Raw genomic sequence first — 22091 nt, forward strand, 5'->3', positions numbered from 1 at the left:
CAGTTGCAGTAAGCTGAAGGAGTGTGGAATGTAAACTTTTATCTATGATATCATTATAAGGATGCTCCTTAAAACATTGTTGGCATTGTAGTCAACCCCTTTTGATGTCGAGTTGGTATGTAGTTGTAGGGTGAAACAACAGAGAAAAAATATATACAGCATTGCACAGCTGCAGAACAATCTTGAGATATAAATTGTTTTTGAAAATAATTTGCCTTGTAGAGAAGTTCAAGAATAAATTTGTTTAGTCATTCATGTTTAAATAAAGGGAGATAATAAAATGTAATTTAAACAAGTACCTTATAACTTTCTTATTGAATATAAACCGTGATTTACAATTTTTTTCATAGAATCATTAATCAAGAATCCATATCTACATAATTATGGTAGGTGTTTTTTCTAGGATTTGCTTATAGAGAACCATAATGTAATTATGATATATGTATATTGAATGAAATAACCATGCAGGGGACCAATCTGATCTAGGTTAGTAACGGAGAAATTTAGTCAATTCAGCGGCTTTATCAGTATAGCCTATTTGTGTAATTAAATTCAGCCTCACAAAGTAGTCCCATATTTGGCCATGGGACAGTGGTTATTACATTTTTTCCATGTCTAATTTGCATCCAGACTGACTGAATTTCATCAGTGTAGTAATTGTTAGATACTGATTACACCGTAGTTAATGAAAAAATAAAGTAATTAGTTGGAATGCCATTTGCAGGGGACAAAGTGGAAAATGGGATTTATTTCTTTCCTTTTTGAGCATTTTGCAATTAACAAATAGTGTGAAAGATTTTATGTCAGCATCTGATGCTTAACTCAAAATAATTGTTTTGGATATTAATTGTTAAAGATAACTTTTTAGTCCCAGTCACATGAGCCTGTTACCTGGATGAAAACATTACCAGACTGATATGCCCCCATTGGGATTTGAAACCTGGAACCTAGGATAAATGGCAGCTTTCCCAAGCAAATGGTCAATAATATTTACATGAAATACATAAATATGTTGATAAGTTAAATACAGTCATCACTTCCAAGTCTTTTACATTTATTATTGGGCATTATTGAATAAATATTGCATTTAACAAATGGTGTAAATCAACAAAGGGGGACAATCTTACTACATTTTGTATTTCTGAAAGATTTAATCCATAAGGATTCATTTGCTGACATTGCAAGCTTTTTTGCAGCATGAGAAAAAAAGAAGTCATAATCCTTAAAAAGTAGTTGGAGCATAATATGCTGAATCGTCAGATTGAATGTCTGTTTAAGAAAAGAAAAAAAAGGCCATATTTTCAGGCGGCATTGTTCTTGCTGAATATTTAAAGAGACCTATAAATCCAAAATTTTACCAATTACCCAGAAAAAAGTCACAATTTGCACTTGGGAGAGAAGAAAGAATTCTGTCTTGATCATATGTTATCTCAGTCCTCAGTGGTTAAAAATTAGGGAATTATATCTGAGAAAATTTAATCATCATCTTGTTAAAACAGTGATAGTACAGCGAGTCTTTGTTTCATCTTTAACAAATTATTGAATATTTAAATCAGAAAATGGAATGTGACATTTCGTTGGGCCAGAAGTTATTTGACAATATTCTTGATTGAAAGTTGCTGAAACTTAATCGGCAGCATTTAGTCCCTTAATTCCTTGGTGAAATGAGCCTGGCGTCGTTAGACAAAGTTTAATCGTTTAAGCTGATATTATGATTGATGGTATTTTTTGTCTTTTGTTAGGTAACGAAACAATATTACTTGTTGACGTTAAAATAACGAAATTAGAAATTTACACAGATGGTGCTGCATTTTCTTTTTTTTTCCTTTTTTTTTGGTGGCTCCGGTGAGGGTAGGGGGAAGCATTGTGATAGGGGATGGGGGTGATATTGTGCTGTTTCAGTATTTTATTTATATGCTATATGCAATTCACTTTGTGATCTTTGATTGTTACGGAAGCTCCGAGGTGACAAGCATGACTTTGTGCTTTCTTTATCTCGTGACCATGAATAGAATGCGTGCGATTGTACTTAAGATGTTGAATGTCAGTTGTTTGTTTTCGTTGTCTGTTCACAGTTCGTTTGTTCCCTATAATGTTCACAATTTGTTTGTTCTCAGCGTCCACATTTTAAAAGCATTTATAATCAGACTTGGATGCAATGAATGTGGGCGCAAGTTCTCGGTCAAGTGTGGTGTCCTTGTGTCTCTATGACCTTGACATTGAAATTATCATTAATAGCAATCCTTTAATTCAGGTGAGAGTTAAAAGGCCTTTGGCTGATTGTACTGTTCTCCACAGAAGTAATCAGGGTTGTCTTCAGTTAACTTGCTTCTGATTTATTAGTTGAACAATTTTGAATGTTTGTTTCGATTGTAGGATTTTAACGTTGCACATAAAAGATGATAGTAAATTTATTCCTTGAATATGGGGTTATTATGTCTCCCCCAGGAGACATATTGTTTTTGCCCTGTCCGTCCGTCCGTCCGTCCGTACGTCACACTTCATTTCCGAGCAATAACTGGAGAACCATTTGACCTAGAACCTTCAAACTTCATAGGGTTGTAGGGCTGCTAGAGTAGACGACCCCTATTGTTTTTGGGGTCACTCCGTCAAAGGTCAAGGTCACAGGGGCCTGAACATTGAAAACCATCTCCGATCAATAACTAGAGAACCACTTGACCCAGAATGTTGAAACTTCATAGGATGATTGGTCATGAAGAGTAGATGACTCCTATTGATTTTGGGGTCACTCCGTCAAAGGTCAAGGTCACAGGGGCCTGAACATTGAAAACCATTTCTGATCAATAACTAGAGAACCACTTGACCCAGAATGTTGAAACTTCATAGGATGATTGGTCATGAAGAGTAGATGACCCCTATTGATTTTGGGGTCACTCTGTCAAAGGTCAAGGTCACAGGGGCCTGAACATTGAAAACCATTTCCAATCAATAACTAGAGAACCACCTGACCCAGAATGTTGAAACTTGATAGGATGATTGGTCATAAAGACTAGATGACCCTTATTGATTATAGGATCACTCCGTCAAAGGTCAAGGTCACAGGGGCCTGAACATTGAAAACCATTTCTGATCAATAACTAGAGAACCACTTGACCCAGAATGTTGAAACTTCATAGGATGATTGTACATGCAAAGTAGATGACCCCTATTGATTTTGGGGTCACTCCATTAAAGGTCAAGGTCACAGGGGCCTGAACATTGAAAACAATTTCCGGTCAGTAACTTGAGAACCACTTGACCCAGAATGTTGAAACTTAATAGGATGATTGGTCATGCAGAGTAGATGACCCCTAACGATTTTGGGGTCACTCTATGGAAGGTCAAGGTCACAGGGGCCTGAACATTGAAAACCATTTCCGGTCAGTAGCTTAAGAACCTCTCAACCCAGAATGTTGAAACTTCATAGGATGATTGTTCATGCAGAGTAAATGACACCTATTGTTTTTGGGGTCACTCCGTTAAAGGTCAAGGTCACAGGGGCCTGAACATTGATAACCAGCTCTGATCAATAACTTGAGAACCACTTGACCCAGAATGTTGAAACTTCATAGGATGATTGAACATGCAGAGTAGATGACCCCTATTGATTTTGGGGTCAGTCAATTAAAGGTCAAGGTCACAGTGGCCTGTTCATGTAAAATCATTTTTTGGAAATAACTTGAGAAGCACTTGACCTACAATGTTGAAACTTAATAGGATGATTGATCATGCAGAGTAGATGACCCCTATTTATTTTGAGGTCACTTAATCAAAGGTCAAGGTCACAGGAGCCTGAACAGTGACTTGAGAACCACTAGGCCAAGAGTGTTGAAATTTAGCGGGATGACTGGACATGCCAAGTTTTACAAAAGCATTTTCTAGTTTGACTTTATTTCATATTGCTGTTGATGAAACAAAAGATGTCTGCCTGTGTTCGTGGCAAATATGAAATGATAATTACATTCATGGCAGAAAAATGAAATGATTTGACTTAAGATTGGTTTCCATGTTGATTTTTTTCTTTGTCATTGTTAGAAAGAAAAAATGTGTTTTGATTTGCATTTTTATGTCCCTTTATTGCACAATAAATTGTTTGGTGTGGGTGATACTGAATGAGACTGGAGTCATTTTAGAAATGTATCGTTTAATTAAATGATGAAATCGGCATTTTAAATTACATTTTACTGTAATATTATTGCTATTTTTCAATAGTTTCTAAAAATAAATTTGCATATTAGTTTCAATAGTGGCAAATAAAAGCTTTGTTTACAGTTTCTGCATTGCACAGTGACACTGATTTAACACTTTTGCCGAACACAACTACTATTGAATAAAGTGGTTTTGTGGTCAGCCCGTTAAAAAATCCCTTTTTCCACATAATTTGAAAATCTTGAGTCAATATTGTAATCTGAATCATTGGTGAAAGTGTCACAAGATTCATTCTGACATGTGTATGTACGCCTCGGGGCTCAATTTTTCCTGCCGCATATTACAAAATCCCCTCCCACTTTCTGACAGAGTCTTTGTTCGAAACTGCTAATTTCACTACTGTTCTAATATGAGCTTTAATTCCCACTGTAATGGGAAAAATGGAGGATGGGAAGCCATTCAGAGTTAATTGAAACACTTTGCTATTTTTAAGTACGCCAAATTTTTATAACCGGAAACTCGGACTTATGCCATTAAAGGATTTTGTTTTTAATTTGATGAGAATATTTGTATTATTTCCTCTACAAGCTGATATTCATGTGAGAACCCATTCACTCTGATTACTGGATGTCTGAACTTAATACATTAATTGATCTTTAATGCGTATGAATAATTAAAGGAAAGGAAAAATAACAAATATTTGACCAAGTACTACTTTCCAAAAGATATTAATTATAGTTCTAAAAGGTTTTAAAATTTTCATTCTTAAGTTATGAATCTGTTATAAAAATGGACAAAATTTATAATTAAGTTGTCAGAAAAGCGCAGTGAAAGTAACTTTGTAAGTTTTTGATTGACTACAAAGTCAGACTTATTAAAGGGGCCCAACTCTGGATTTTGTGTCAGATTTTTCAAAATTTTAACAGTAGTTTCATTTGTTAGTTATATTTATAAAAATGAAAAACAAGGTGATTGGTGAGTTCAAAGGAGCATTTATTTATAAAAGCATACTTGTTGTCTATGCAATATCCTGAATATGTATACTAAGGATTAAGCACTCAACATTTAAAGTGCCTGCACTTTATCTTGTACAGTGGAACTTTGTTCACTCGGACTTGAGTATAAGTCAAGCACTCAACCCTTAATCACTGGAGCTCATCTTCTGAAGGTCCTAGCAAAATCCCCTTATATTGTATATTGTTTAAAGTCTCGAACTGACAATATCTTGAACAAATTTTCACAGTCCGTCGAATTCGAGTGAACCAAGTTTAACTGTACTTTGCCTTAATGATATTAAATTCCATGTTTTGGAAATTATTATATTCTGATTTAAATCTGAAGGCTGGTCCCTTTTAAGGGAGGTAATCAGAAATTCTGTATTCTGACCTGTCCTTTAAATCTTTAAATCAAAAATGTAAGCAGAAATATAAGCAAATATTATAGAGATATAACGAAGCAGAACAATTTCTATTCCTAGCCACATTTATACAGAACATTGAAATACAGCGACATAATTTCAGTATCTCAGGAGTTTCGGTGATTGAATTGGCCGAAGTTGCCAAAATTGAAAGTGTCCGTTCAATAACTTTAGAAATCTTTCTTTGATGTTAACCATATTTAAGAGATTTTACCATAAAATCAAGGCAAAGTTCACTAACCAGCCAGTTCAAAAAAATATATGGCCCATGCATCGGTCAAAATTGACTGTGTCGGCTCAATAACAAGTGATTGTTATAAAATCCCTATAACATCCCTATAAAATCTCTAAGGCAGCCAGTTCAGATCAGTATCTTTAGAGTTATGGCCATAATGAATAACTCAAGATTGCAAAAATTGATAGTTTGAGTCACATAATATCTCAATAATTAAAGTTCAGTAACCAACTTGATTGTCCAGGTCAGTCTTGAATTATGGCCCCTGAAGTAATAAAAATTTGGGAAATTAACAGTCTCTGATTAATAAGGTTAGCACTACTTATCCAGTGTTCTGCAAACTCATTCAGAATGTTTACTGACGTATTATCTTGGCCAGGTTCCATAGTATTAGTCACTCTGGAGTTATGGCCCTTGAGTTAATTGAAATTCAGAAAATTGACAGCTAGTCTGCTCAGTGTTTAAAGTATTTTAAAAGTCAAAAGTAATTTGCTGTTAAGGGTGTTTTTGTGACAGTTTGGCACTATTGTTTCAAAATGTTTTTTTCTAAATCTGGTTTTGCATTTTAAGGTTGAAAGATAGTTAATTAAATTCGAACATCATTGCCTAAGTCACTCTGTCATAAATTTTTGTAAAGTGTATAGAAAAAGCAGTACGTTTTTAAACTTGATTGCATTATAGTCTGTAAAACTTACATAATATTTAATATATTCTGAGTATCTTATAAGAAATCTTTATAAAAATGTTTTGACACTTTTCAACTCTGTGTGAAATCTGTTCTCCGTAAAGAAACCCCGTAAACATTGAATCATTATAGTAATCCATGAAATATCGTCCACAATAGCGCACTTTGTCAGCCATTCATTTCACGACCTCATTATGTTGACAAAGTTAATTTCAGTTTTCAAAAGCTGCGAGACTGACACATGAATTTAATATGGTTCTTCATAATGGAGGTACGATATGTCATTTTTCTTCTTTTAGTTTTCAGATAGTTACGATGTAATTCATCAAAAGGCGTGTTTGGTTAGGTATATTTTACCAGGGTTCATTCACACTGACAAACACTTTTTGCTACTGTAACAAGCTGATTATGCATGAATGAAATGTGATTTATACTTGTCAATTAGAAGATATGAAACTGGTATAAATTAACGTATAATTTAACTATATTATGGTCCATATATTAACAAAAATGGGTTCATTACAATGTAATAGTTCTGTTTTCCTCTATAATAATTTGATCTGATCAAATCCCTGTGGTATCAGAGACAGGCAACTTTCATTTCAGTTTCTGATTTTAGTTCTTACCATGCTAAATTTCTATTATGAACTTGTCCATCTTCCAATTTGGACAGTACCATTAACTGTTAAAAGAGGTGCTTTCCAGAAAGATACTGGCTGAATAATGTTGGTTTTCTCATGGCACAGCTCGATTATAGATTTTATTGAATTAAATCTCTTTTCTTCTCAGAACATAGGTAATGACAGCTGAGAAAGAATTTTGCTGATATAGTAAAAGTGAAATTTAAAACATTAAAATAAATTGTTTTTTCTAAAGGGGCTCATGTCTAGTTGGTAGCAAGACTATGTCATAGTTCAAATAGGTCAGGTGAACATAATAGGGCCTTCAGGGCCCTCTTGTTAAAAATAATGTATGCAAAGTAGTTTCTTTAAATCAAAGGTTACAACTCGGTCAGTTTTTGGAATCAGATATTGGTACACACTAATAAAAGTCATTATGATTATCTCCCTTTATAGTTTTATAAATGATAATCAGTAGGTGTAGTTAACCCCCTTTTATATTAAAATTTCATTTAGAGTCATATAATTATGGGACTTTTAATTATGTATCAGCTATAGATTTATACAAGGATATAATCAGTCTGTAAGGTGCAAGTTAGTGCATTCTGTTGCCGACACTGATCGATTCTGTGATGAACCTTGGATCTATATTCACTCATCTCTCATATATTTGACAGTAGGATTATTAAAGATAAACAAGCAGCCAGTAATACAGGACATGCTTCTGATGCTACTGCCATTGTAATAGGCAATACTGGCATGTGTCAGAACAAGACAATTTTTGCTCTATAAATTGTTTGGCTTGAAGATACTGATTGGCAATCTTGTTATGTTATTTATTTGAGAAATATTGTAGTAACAAAGGAAAGCTATAATGGTCAGCCATGACTCTCAACATTGGTTGTTTGAATTTGAGCCTGATTGACTCTCCTGGTGTTTAATTCAAGACTTGGTAATAAGCACCGGGATACAGTAACCAACATTTCTGCAAGTAAGCTGGATGGCATAGTCTTTCAAAGTAAGTAATGGTGAGGGAACTTTTCTAAAAGAAGGGAACAGAATATAATTTTTTTACAGACTTGTACAGACTTAAAGTACATCCTGAGGCTACTACATATCGTCGGCATCAGTGAAAATGATGTACTTGCAAAATGCTAATTTTTCAGGAGACACAAAAAACCTATCTTAAAAACCATACCATTCCGCTGCATGAATATGATTTAAAAGAATTTAAAAAAAGCTTCATTTATTGCATTTTATTTTAACAAACACTCAAATATGTTATTTATGCATATTTGAGTGTTTTCATTGCAAATACGTCTTTTTCGCACCTTGATGAAATTCATTATACGTCCTTTCCTTACATGACAATATTTGACCTTTGCGATTGGCTATAATGTATTCGATGTCTTTGCAAAAGATGCGGGAACACTTTACTTTTTTCGAAAATGACTTAAAAATGTTTGCGCAAAAATGGTCCTTTCCAAATGATCAGACCAACGATATATAACATGATTCAAAGTGAGCAGTGCTTCAACCATACCTCCAGAGTGATAAAGGCTTTTAATTCATATATGAGCCGTGCCATGGGAAAACCAACATAGTGGGTGTGCGACCAGCATGGATCCAGACCAGCCTGGGCATCTGCGCAGTCTGGTCAGGATCCATGCTGTTCGCTAACAGTTTCTCCAATTCCAATAGGCTTTAAAAGCGAACAGCATGGAGCCTGACCAGACTGCGCGGATGCGCAGGCTGGTCTGGATCCATGCTGGTCGCACACCCACTATGTTGGTTTTCCCATGGCACGGCTCATATGTTCTTATAAAGAACAATACATCAGTGTCATTTCAAGTTGTACTGCGTAATATTTTTCAGGCAGTTCCGACAAAAAAATCCAGCAAACATGCTGTGACAAACTAATGTATTATCAGAAGGTTATTAATTGTACATTTTATTTGCTTTATATAATTACAGGTATGGTATATAAAAGAAAGTGACCTGTTTCATCAGGGCAGCTGTTGTTTACTTGGGGCTAATTGGTGACAGGTTGTTAATTAAAATGAGAGAATATTTCAATAATTAGTTCAATAGTTCACTATTGTTGATTTAATATGGTCAGATAATTCCATAAATGTATGAAGTAATTTGTTTCATATCAGGTCTTACAGTGCTACGCAGCAATTGAATTAAAGAAATTATGAAATAGTCACTTTTTTACTGTTTTTAGTGTTATTCCATTGGCATAAAACTGTAATTTCAATCAAAATGGTGTTTCCATTGGAACATGACATTGTTGATTCCTGTTAAATTTTTGTAGGTAAGATAATTCGGAACAGGGATTTAAATGCACAAATTCATGAAAATTAATCTCTGACCAGTAATGTTATATGTATTTAGAGCATTAAAAGTTTTAAAGTAGAATGTCCAGGAGGTCAGTTTAACCTTCCTTATCAGTATGTGAGGTTTATATACATTTCTTCAATGGTCAGTCCATAAGTGGACATAGCATGATAAATGACAAACTAATGGCTTGTTTTAAGTCTTGCCTTAACATTTTATTAATGTTTTGGTCATTTTGTAAGCCTGTCAGATGGCTGGTTGAAATGGTTATCTGAAATTGCAATAGTTTATCAGGAATTGGTGTTAATGCAAGTTATTTACACGATGAGTAAGCATTTAATTTGTAATGTATTAAATTCCTGAATTAATTTGAATGTGTGTGACTGCATTATTAACCTTGATTAATGTAAATTTCTTATCATGTCTTCAATATGTAATGTTCAACCCACTTTTTGCTGCAAATTGTGGAGCCCCGTGTATTTATTCTAATAAATGGCCGGATGATGATAGACTGGACAGTCCCCAGTGACCATTGTGTATGTGCTATGCTAAATATATATTTATTGTTTTTTACCACATTGTTTTCCTGTAAAGATGAAAGCTGTCATGAGTTCTCTCCCTTTGAACTAAAGTCACCATTTGCATGTAAGCCCATGATGCTGTCTTGTAACAGATCTCGGTAGTTTATTGTAGTTAAACCTCAAGGAATGCCTCAAATAAGTTGATTTCATATGAAAGCCATCAACAGATCTTTCATGATGATGAAAGAATTTTTAAATTGGACCACTATAAAAATAGATATGGCACATGTCTGGTCATGGAAGCAGCCATTTTAGTGTGTTTATGACATCATTTTAATACTGTGAATTCTATAATTAGCAGAATCACCTTTTAGATAGATTATTTTCTAGTATTTCTTGTGTTTAGATGTAAAACATGGTAATTTGATTGATTATAAACTGGAAAAGGTAGAGAAATTATTTTGCAGAAGTTCAAATAAATGTCTAGAAACTTAATAATTCTGCAATTTTATTTAATTTTGCCATGGAAAAAAATAATGGCTGCCAATTTTATCAAATATTTGAGTAATGTTTTAGCAGACAGTTAAACTAACCTGAGTGTTCTGGGATACTGTAATACATACTACAAACCTGTTTTGTGCAAGTAATTCCAACATCTTGGAATAGATCAGAGGTGAAGGACAAATGACTTTAGACACCTTATCTTTCATCAAATAAATTGTCACGGAGAACATCTGTCTCACCAGGGGATTAAACTTATTACCGCATCATCCATAGATCTATGCTGTCCCTTTTGAGTTTAGTGGGCATTGTAAGTGCTTATTGAGGGAAATATGGTCATGAAGAAAAAATTTATAAGTCATAGATATGTTAGTGATATTATAGCTAGCTTTAGTTACAAGGCTATTTCATTACATTCTTAAAGACTTTACTACTTTACTGAAAAGTGAATTGTAATGTAAGTCAGTTATTACAAATTTAAATTTACCTTTTTAATGGTAAATAATTAAATATAGAAGTGAGTATGTGAGGTGAGAGTGTGAGGTATATGTGGTGGGGGTGCTATTATTGAGACTGATGTATATTTGAGCAGAAATTCATTTTAAAAATCAACAATTTAATCATTGCAAAACAATTCAGTTCTGCAGTTAAAGTTGCATATTTAATTGTAAGAAAAGTTCAGAAAATATAACAAGTCAGCGCAATTTTGTGATGTTAACAAGACACGAAGGCTTAACGCTATCAGTAGAACAAACTAAAGATGTCCATATTTGTTTAACTATAATAGTCTTAATCTGTACTGGTGACTGAACTAACATTTCAATCTCGTAAACCATAAACGCTATTCCGTGAAAGTTTTCATTACAGTATTAGTGTGAGAAAAGTGGACAAATATTGGCGTAAGAGTGGACAGAGTGGACATAAAGAGGACGTAAGAGGATTAACTCTGTTTGAGAGAGTCCTCGACAAGTTGAAAATGTAAATATTTGAAATACAACAGCTTGCTACTGTAAAAACATTTAGGGAAAATTCTATTGTTGGATATGTTGTTTACCGACTCGGGACAGCCGTGGTCATTATACCTGGATTAGTATTAATTACTCCATATCTTTTGAAACTGGATCATATTCGACACCCTTCTATAAAGACAGAAAAAACAACATCAGCTTTGGAATTTAAGATTATTTCATGTTAGAACTGTTAAACAGAGAGTACTTTAGTTATACTGTATTGAGGATAGGTCATAAAAAAGATTGTAAGAGGTTATGAGGTGGAATTGAAGTACAAGGGGAGTTACTGAAAACTTTCTGACTTTTTTGTGGCAAAAAGTATGTAATGTGATTGTAATCTCTGCTGTGAGAATTACCTGAATGTAAGGGATTATTATTATAGTGTGTGAAAAAGTTAAATCTTTTGGATTATAAATGATTAACAGTGATTAAGAAAATGTAGGTATAAAACATTTTATTCTTCATTAACTAAGATATGATTCATATTTTAAGCCACTTAATATGTCAAGATCGAAAAAAAAGTAGAAAAGTATGATTAATGCCAAGGATCTACATAATTACAATTCTTACAGTTTTACAGTTTTTTCTCTGTTTTTGTCCTCTTTTATTTTTCAAACCATAAACAAAATGTTTATTTTTATGTGTTTTTGTTAAAGAATTGTGATCAATGCTGGTGACTTGGAATTTTGAAAATTTGTCATAAAGCAAGAACCATATATTGTAAAACATTCCTTGAGATTACTCTCATTGATATTCATATTTATCACATTAATGCATTGCATTTTATTTAATGAAATATGTAATTCTTTATCTGATAGTACAGATTATCTCAATAGTTATATCTTCATAAGTGCAATTATGTAAATTTAATCATTTTAATACCTTATGTGGTAACTTGATAGCCTTCTTCTTAGGTATCATTAAATGTTATTTGCAAAATTGTCATATCCATTGAAATATCTTTTTGTTAATAATGTCTGACATCATTTTTTATGCCCCCGAAGGGAGGCATATAGTTTTTGAACCGTCTGTCGGTCTGTCAGTCTGTCCGCAATTTTCGTGTCCGGTCCATATCTTTGTCATCGATGGATGGATTTTCAAATAACTTAGCATGAATGTGTACCACAGTAAGACGACGTGTCGCGCGCAAGACCCAGGCCCGTAGCTCAAAGGTCAAGGTCACACTTAGACATTAAAGGATAATGCATTGATGGGCGTGTCCGGTCCACATCTTTGTCATCGATGGATGGATTTTCAAATAACTTGGCATGAATGTGTACCACAGTAAGACGACGTGTCGCGCGCAAGACCCAGGTCCGTAGCTCAAAGGTCAAGGTCACACTTAGACGTTAAAGGATAGTGCATTGATGGGCGTGTCCGGTCCATATCTTTGTCATCGATGGATGGATTTTCAAATAACTTGGCATGAATGTGTACCACAGTAAGACGACGTGTCACGCGCAAGACCCAGGTCCGTAGCTCAAAGGTCAAGGTCACACTTAGACATTAAAGGTCATTTTTCATGATAGTGCATTGATGGGCGTGTCCGGTCCATATCATTGTCATTCATGCATGGATTTTAAAATAACTACGCATGAATGTGTGAAACAGTAAGACGACGTGTCGCGCGCAAGACCCAGCTCCGTAGGTCAAAGGTCCTAAACTCTAACATCGGCCATAACTATTCATTCAAAGTGCCATCGGGGGCATGTGTCATCCTATGGAGACAGCTCTTGTTTTTTCATTTTAGGAAATAGAAATTTGATTTCCCTTCTCTGAAGAAAGAATTTAATAAATTAAATACATTTTAACTTTAAACTTATTTTAACCTGCCATTGTTGGTCAGCTTAAAAAAAAAACTTCTCTCTTTTTTCTCTTACAAAAGGAATTATCTTTCTTACCTGGGTAACTGCAGTGATAGTGCTGCTAGGTTTGCAGTCTGTCCGAGTGCACTTAGTTCATACCATGGTTAGAGTATCAGCTTACTTAGTGACTATGCAGCAGTAACAAGCTAGACTCTGGTTTGAGCACAACCCAGCTAAATCATACAAACAAGTTGCACTGTATTAAGAAATCTGAGCACACTTAACAGCAGTAGTATAAGCAACAAGATAATGATCAGGTTTATAGGCTGTACAAGTGCTAGCCAACTTAACATCAATTGTTTTCTGTATCTGTATATGAGCGCTAGCCAACTTAACATCAGTTGTTTTCTGTATCTGTATACGAGCGCTAGCCAACTTAACATCAGTTGTTTTCTGAATCTGTATACGAGCGCTAGCCAACCTAACATCAGTTGTTTTCTGTATCTGTATACGAGCGCTAGCCAACCTAACATCAGTTGTTTTCTGTATCTGTATACGAGCGCTAGCCAACCTAACATCAGTTGTTTTCTGTATCTGTATACGAGCGCTAGCCAACCTAACATCAGTTGTTTTCTGTATCTGTATACGAGCGCTAGCCAACCTAACATCAGTTGTTTTCTGTATCTGTATACGAGCGCTAGCCAACCTAACATCAGTTGTTTTCTGTATCTGTATACGAGCGCTAGCCAACCTAACATCAGTTGTTTTCTGTATCTGTATACGAGCGCTAGCCAACCTAACATCAGTTGTTTTCTGTATCTGTATACGAGCGCTAGCCAACCTAACATCAGTTGTTTTCTGTATCTGTATACGAGCGCTAGCCAACCTAACATCAGTTGTTTTCTGTATCTGTATACGAGCGCTAGCCAACCTAACATCAATTGTTTTCTGTATCTGTATACGAGCGCTAGCCAACCTAACATCAGTTGTGTAAATATGCTGTATCTGTATACGAGCGCTAGCCAACCTAACATCAGTTGTGTAAATATGCTGTATCTGTATACGAGCGCTAGCCAACCTAACATCAGTTGTGTAAATATGCTGTATCTGTATACGAGCGCTAGCCAACCTAACATCAGTTGTGTAAATATGCTGTATCTGTATACGAGCGCTAGCCAACTTAACAGCAATAGTTTATATATGCTGTATCTGTATATGAACGCTTAAGCCAACTTAAAAGCAATCGTGTAAACATGCTGTACCTGTGTATGAGCACAAGCCAACTTGACAACAATTTTGTAAATATTCTGTACCTTTGTGTGAACGATAGCCAACTTGACAGTAATTGTGTAATTATGTTGTACACATGTATGAGCGCTACGAAACATAACAGCAACTGTACAACTATGCTGAACCAATTGTATCACTAGTCAACTTAGCAATTATTATGTAAATGTGATGTGTATGAGTGCTGGCCAACTTAACAGCAGTTGTGTAAATATATGCTGTACCCTGGCTTAAGTGCTAGCCATTAACTTAACTGTAATTCAAGCATGCTATACTTTGGTACAAGTGTTTACCAAATTAACAATGATCATGGTACAAGCACTGACAAAATTAACAGCTATCTTGCAAACATGCTATACTTTGGTGCAAGCACTGACCAAATTAACAGCTATCATACATTGGTACAAGGGCTGACCAAATTAACAGCTGCTGTGAATCAAACATGCTATACTTTGGTACAAGTGCTGAACAAATTAACAGCTAACGTGCTATACTTTGGTACAAGTGCTGGCCAAATTAACAGCTAACATGCTATACTTTGGTACAAGTGCTGACCAAATTAACAGCTAACATGCAAACATGCTATACTTTGGTACAAGCATTGACCAAATTAAGAGCTATCTTGCAAACATGCCACAATTTGGTACAAGCACTGACCAAATTTACAGTTATCTTGCAAACATGCTATGTACAAGTGCTGACCAAATTATCAGTTATCATGCAAACATGCTAAACGTTGGTACATCAGTGCTAACCAAATTAACAGCTGACCAAATTAACAGCTATCGTTCAAACATGCTATACCTTTGTGCAAGCGCTTACATTTTAGTGCTGACCAAATAACAACTATCATGCATACAAAAACTTTACTCTAGTGCAAGGGCTGACAAACTTAACAGCTATTGTGCAAACATACTCAATATTTACCAATCAATCAACTCTTAGAGATAACATTCTTTCTATACTATAAAAATGTTTGACAGAAACCATTAGGTAATTTAATGCTGGGACTAACATACAAGTTAGAGTGATACCAGTACAAGATCAAATATTCTTGTATTGCTATGTATATAGGATTGTTGACTTAATCAATTTTTCATAAGTTCTCGCATGTTCATTGACAGTTACGTGCAGAGCGCAATTGTTCAAATAAAAAAGGGCAAGGCAATTCTTTTCCCATTGTTTTCCGCTGATTATACAGGAAAGAGAGATTCAAATTACCCGTACACAGATATTGAAGAGCGCTTACAGCTCAATTTTCTTTCCATAATAGGCATTATATGAGCATTAAATTAAATGTATGTGCTAAAGTTTGTCTGTCTGTATGTATATTGACAGTATTAGTAAGACAGAATTTGTTCAGATGATTATAAGTAGCTTTTCGAGGTCTTAAAATGCACTTCCGTCACATTGTCGTACTGCGTATTTAGACTCGCTTCTTCGGATATTGAGTCTTAACCCTTTTGCTGACCTTCAAAAGTAAACGCTTTTCTGACCCTATGAACATAGCTTCACCCTAACTGTTGAAGCACATCTCTTTTATGACACTGTTTAAATATGAGTATGCCTTTGTTTGAATTTTATAAAACCATTTGGTTTCAAAAAGGTGTTAACTTCTCATGAATGATTTATGTTTATTGCTTATCATGTTGCATTGTGTTACATTCACAGACAGAAATACAACAGGATTAGAACAGGATATGATGTTCTAAGTAAATGTGATACTTCTCATATAGATTTTCCTGCAGTTCTGTGATTTATTGTAGAGTTATAATGGAGTATAAAATTGACTGGCTAAGAGAACAAAGAATTTTTTAGATAGTTAATTTACTCAATTATGCCATATTTAGTATAGTTTTAGTGATAGTTTAGACACAATACTTTGGTGGAACTTCAAAAAAGGGTATATAAAAATGGAATTTAAATAAAAAAAAATTCTGAAAGCTGACAGTGAATTAGCATGTTTATCTGGATACAGGGTGGTATCCAGTCCAGCCACGCTGTCAGGAATATAAAGCTGTATACTATTTTAAAGGAGATAGCAAGAAAAATAGTAATTTCTTTGACTTATATAATTTGTGTTCTTAATACCTAAACAGAGCTTTTACTTTTATATCAAAAAAATCTTTAAAGGTCATATTCAGGCAGTTCTATTACTGAACCATTTAAACAATTATACTTTTTCTGTTTTCAGCCAGTAGATTCAATAGAAAGTTTCAAAGACAAGTTACAAGTACCAGAGAATGGATATAGATTTTCACATGTTGGAAGTTGTGAAGTGTGTGATACACACGTGACCCAATTAAAACAGGAAGCAGTTAGTATGGTACAGAGTATTCAGCAGGCCCAGTGCAAGTCTACTGTCCCCACTAACATACCAAATTTAATTGGATCTGTCAATCTTCCGCCACAGTCTTCAAGAAAAATTGGTTCAGCAAATGGTCCACATATCAGGTGAGAAATTTAGTTTAAACCTCTTATTTGTAATATGTTGAAGAGAAATTTCCTCTCTCATGGGTATTTAAATCCTTGACCTTTGGGTAAAGAGAAAACTGCTGGTGAGAAGGTCATCTGAATAACAGCTGTATTATTACAAAATACATGACAAATTTGTGTTTTGCCAAGAAATGACATGGCATTGATGAAAATGATAAAATATATATAGTTAAGAAATAATTTATAGCAAAAGAGTGTTTTAACACTATTTATGCATGATAGGCAGTTATACGTCGGGCTCAATAATTTCATGAGGGCACAGCCCATGTGAAATTATTTGTATGACGTAGTACCGCCCGAGTGAAAATATTAAAACATGGTTTTGCTATAAATTATTTCGATTCTAATATACCCTCAATCTAAAACAGTAGACAAAATACAGTAGTGCTCTTTCTTGGTCGTAACAAAAACAGTGACGTCACCGCATGTTAACATGACGTCATTCTAGCGGAAGAGTGTTTTAACAGAGCAAAGCATATTAGAATTAACAAATAATCAAGGCCTTCGCGTTGTTTATCATCTGATTTACCACGGTTCAGAGTTTAGATGCGTAAGAATTGAACCACGAGGGCATTAGCCCGAGTGGTTAAATACTGAAGCATCTGAACGATGAACCGTGGTTAATTAGACGATAAATCATAAGAAGGCCTTGATTGTTTTCATTCTGACATGCTCATTGATATATTTTAATAAATATTATACTAGACTTCATTTATGCGAGGAGTCATGTATCGGACGTCATGCGGCAGTTTGATGTCATAATTGACGTCATAATGTTCTCTTACCGCACGTCAACCGTTATTTATTGCAGAATATACAGAGGTTGATTTTCTTCTTTGTTTAACTGGAAATCAAATCGAGCCATGTTAGAATGTATAGTAATAATACAATCTGGCTCTTTTCTTTACAACACTGTACCTACTTTTATGTCTAAAGTGACTTGATCAATCTTTCCGTAACATAATTAAGCCTTACGGGTACCACTGGGATACTGTTTGATGTTTTTAAATGCCATAATTATTAGAAAATGAAAGTTTTGGTGTAATTAGAAATTTTGCTTATGTTAGGTTATTTAAATGTCATCAGAAGTTAGTAATAAGTATTCTCTTTATGATGCTTGGTTCATGAAATAAGGTTGCATTTATTGGCTATTAACTGGGGATTTTTAAATAGTTTTTTGAAGCATATAATTCCAAGAACAGGTGACCGGTAATCGGGGAGATTCGCGGAACATTTGTCAAAGTTCTTATCAACATTGCACCAATATGTTCATGATGTTTTACCAATTTTTTTATGTTTGAGATAACATTTTATGAGATACTCACAAAACATCCCCCCTTCAGTTTACAAATTTCAGATCTCAATCTTCGAGATTTTTACCTGCTCGAAACCAGCAGTGCAAGATTTTTAATTAGGATAAAATGTTACTTCATTTGCCAATATTATTTGATCAAGTGATTTCAACAAACCTCATGTCTCTCAAAATTGATAAAATGACATTGAACTTGATGAATCTTCTTTTTGGAGGTAGATGTCTGACTCTGAACTTGATGAATCTTCAGTAAAGGAGGTAGATTTTTATCATGTTCCCACTGAACCATGAAGATGTTGGTTGTTTTGAGGAAGCCAGCAATACTTTGATGGAATTTGCCATGTGTTAGGTGCTGTTTTTGTATTAGCCTTTCGCCTTGTCTGTTTCATCTTGTTTTTTTTTTTCTTTAAAAGAGATAATGATCATGTTTTTTGTGGAGAGCCAGTTCTTTAAGATTTACATTTATTATATTAGCTTTAATGTTGGTAATTTGTTATTTCATGTTTCGAGTTTTTTGCTCTTCATGCAGGTTGATGTTTGAGGTTGTTTCTTTTTTTTACAGTTGTAGATTCAGATTTTATATTGATTCCGCAGCAGGTTTTGGTGTGATCATGATACACATTTTATTGAGTTTTAAAGAAATTTCACAAGATTTTCATGCGGGACACGATTGATTCTGCCTTTGCGACCAGTGTAGATCATGATCAGCCTGCACAGTCTGATAATGATCTGCACTGTTCGCCATTCAGTCACTATCTTTTTGGTAAGCACCTCTTTTAACAGTTAATGATACTGTCCAAATTGAAAGATGGACAAGTTCATTATAGAAATTTAGCAGGGTAAGGATTAAAAGATACCGCAAATAGGAAATGTTTAATCTTGATAGACTGTGCAAGTCTAGTGCCAGCAAGAGTAAGTGCTATGTTGGTGGCATGTAAAAATATCAATCTGGCAACAAAAACAACCCATGGTGTCCATTGTCAGCCATGTTTTTTTTGTAATCTCTTATCTTTCTTCCTCAGGTTTTCAATTTTTGAAGGATGAATTATTGACAAACTTTAACATGATCATATTTCTGTATGAGTCAGTGGCGGTCTTGTTATATCTTATATCATATTCCCTAGGTACATAGGTAATAAATTATACATTCAGACATAAATCTTGTTCAGCCGCAGACATTTGACTTTTGGTTCAAATATTTTGATGTTCCGACATTTGATATTACATATTTTGATACCCAGTTAATACATCTGCATACAAACATTGAAAACCAGTTGTTCTATGAACGCTTTATTTGAAGGTAACTGGAATGATCCTATATCATACACTGCCACCTTAACTCTCATCTTGGTTCCCTTATGTCTTAAAAGCAGAAAGCTAGAAAACATTTAAGAAATAGGAGCAGGACCAGGAAAAGAGAACAAAAAGACACAATGTCATTGTACATTGTGTCCTGAGCAAACAAATCCTCATGGAACTTTTAGCTAGGTGTTACATTATTAACAAGTATAACAGTACCTTATAGAGGTTAGTGAGGAAGAACTATAAGAATAAGTGGAGGAAGGAAAGTGACCAGAAACTTAAGAGCTGACAATTAATCTTTGATGAAAAGAGACCAGCTGGATAATTTTAGTAAGCAGTTGACATTATAATTCTGATGAACAAGTTTGCACAGGTAAGAAATTTATAGACAATCAGACAGTTGATCATACAGTAAAAAGTGTTTTTGAATAAAGCAATGACCATCGGGCAGCATCAGCATTTGAAAAGAAACTCCTAAAATAATTCCTTTCTTTGAAGTCTTTATTCTAAGATGTAAAAAAAACCTTGATATGTCTATTATTTTTGTTTCCAATAAGCCTACATTAAATTCTGTTAAAATAGCAGTCTCGCACAGAAATGAGCCGTGCCATGAGAAAACCAACATAGTGGCTTTGCGACCAGTATGGATCCAGACCAGCCTGCGCATCCGCGCAGTCTGGTCAGGATCCATGCTGTTCGCTTTCAAAGCCTATTGCAATTAAAGAAACTGTTAGCGAACAGCATGGATCCTGACCAGACTGCGCGGATGCGCAGGCTGGTCTGGATCCATGCTGGTCGCAAAGCCACTATGTTGGTTTTCCCATGGCACGGCTCAAATAATGGCTATCGTACATTAATTAGTAAAACATGAATACATCTGTTTTCTTCACTTGAAAACATGGCAGGTCTTGAGGTAATATAAAAAATACATAAGTTGAAGTAGGAGCCACTTGTATTAACAGAAAACCATTGAGTGTTAATTTAATTCATGAAATGTCAAAAAAATGAGACGTGTATGGCTATAGTGATGTTACAGAATCGTGCTGGGTATGTGGTAAATATCCGAGCCGGGTATATGGTAAATAGCCGTTATAATGTAGTATTAAAGGGTTTTATTTCTTTACGTGGTCGCTTATTATTGTATTGGTTAAAATTTGGTAGACGAAGAGCGTTTTGTATTTCTAGTTCCCGATATGGTGTAAAAACACTAGGATTATTTCTCCAATATTGCAACGATCTGGATATAAGTGTGTGCTTTATTTGAAACATGGATTAAAGGGTAAAGAAACACTTTTGTTTAGTAGTTTGTGAAAACTTGTATAATGAGTGTGACATATTCACTTTGATGGATTTTTACACTGATACTATCTTAGAAAAACTTTAAGACGGGATTAAGAATTAAACTTTCGCCTCAGAGGTTTGTATGTTTTGTGCATGTATTACAATCTGCTAAAAGAATAATAGAAATGAAACTGATGGTTTTTAAATGCTTAGACTTGTTCTTACATGAATTGTTGACAATTAGTATTACATGCAATTTTGAAAACAGGGTTCAGTTATTCGTCAAACAAGAACAGCTGATGTGTTTTTATTCAAAATGAATTACTTTTATTACTGTTCCTGATAGGCACTCTAGTGATTGCAAGATTTGGTCAAGTGTAGTTATCTCCCCATTCCTAAGGACAATTTTGGCTGTGCAGTTCATCACTGTAGTTGAATGACAGTGAATTTGATTGTGTTTATAGGAAGAGTAAATGGTTAAATAACATCTTAGAGAACAAACATCTGGCATCCTCCACTGTTCTCAAATAAAACAGATACAAGAAAGTGGCAGAGATTTCTGAAATGGGCACTGTAAGTTTGACTAGGAGGGCTTTTAATGAGAAATAATTGGCAAATTATTGGAAAGACTTTTTAGAACACTGTGTCATTTTATATTTCATGCTTACCCTTATTGATTCTGCCTTTGCGACCAGTGTAGATTATGATCAGCCTGCAAATCCGTGCAGTCTGATCATGATCTGCACTGTTTGCCATTCAGTCAGTACCTTTTTGGTAATCATCCCTTTTAACTGTTTATGGTACTGTCTGAATTGAAAAATGGACAAGTTCATTAAAGAAATTTAGGCGGGTAAGGGTTAATACATATCACTGTAACCACGTCCTGTTTTCCCTACCATTCATGTACTGTTTGGCTCTCCTTGTGCCTGGCTCTTCCTATGTTTATTTTAGAGTGTATATAAGGAGATGAGTTGGGAGCACAAAATTCAAATAGAGATGTTAACCACCCTGTAAGGACATTGGAGGGATGATTCAGGTTTTTGATGAGCGGGATCAGATAATGTTCTGATAGGGATCAGTCATTAGCTCCCTCAGACCTATAATTAAACTATCACATGATCAATATGACC

At 34.7% G+C, this 22091-nt stretch overlaps 1 protein-coding gene across 8 annotated transcripts in view; it reads left to right on the top strand.

The window, feature by feature from the left end:
- Positions 1 to 22091, top strand: part of LOC123544879 (kinesin-like protein KIF26B) — a 245457-nt gene that overhangs the window by 94991 nt on the left and 128375 nt on the right. For 6 of the 8 annotated variants that reach the window (XM_045330972.2, XM_053540938.1, XM_053540943.1 and 3 more), the window contains one exon: positions 16765 to 17024. In XM_045330972.2, coding sequence (XP_045186907.2) covers positions 16765 to 17024 — 260 coding nt within the window. Of the gene's footprint in view, positions 1 to 11359; positions 11917 to 16764; positions 17025 to 20940; positions 20960 to 22091 lie in introns of those variants that run through there. The other 2 variants (XM_053540963.1, XM_053540972.1) reach the window with 2 other exon arrangements.

The sequence above is a fragment of the Mercenaria mercenaria genome, chromosome 1 (assembly GCF_021730395.1).
Source record: "Mercenaria mercenaria strain notata chromosome 1, MADL_Memer_1, whole genome shotgun sequence".
Lineage (NCBI taxonomy): Eukaryota > Metazoa > Mollusca > Bivalvia > Venerida > Veneridae > Mercenaria > Mercenaria mercenaria.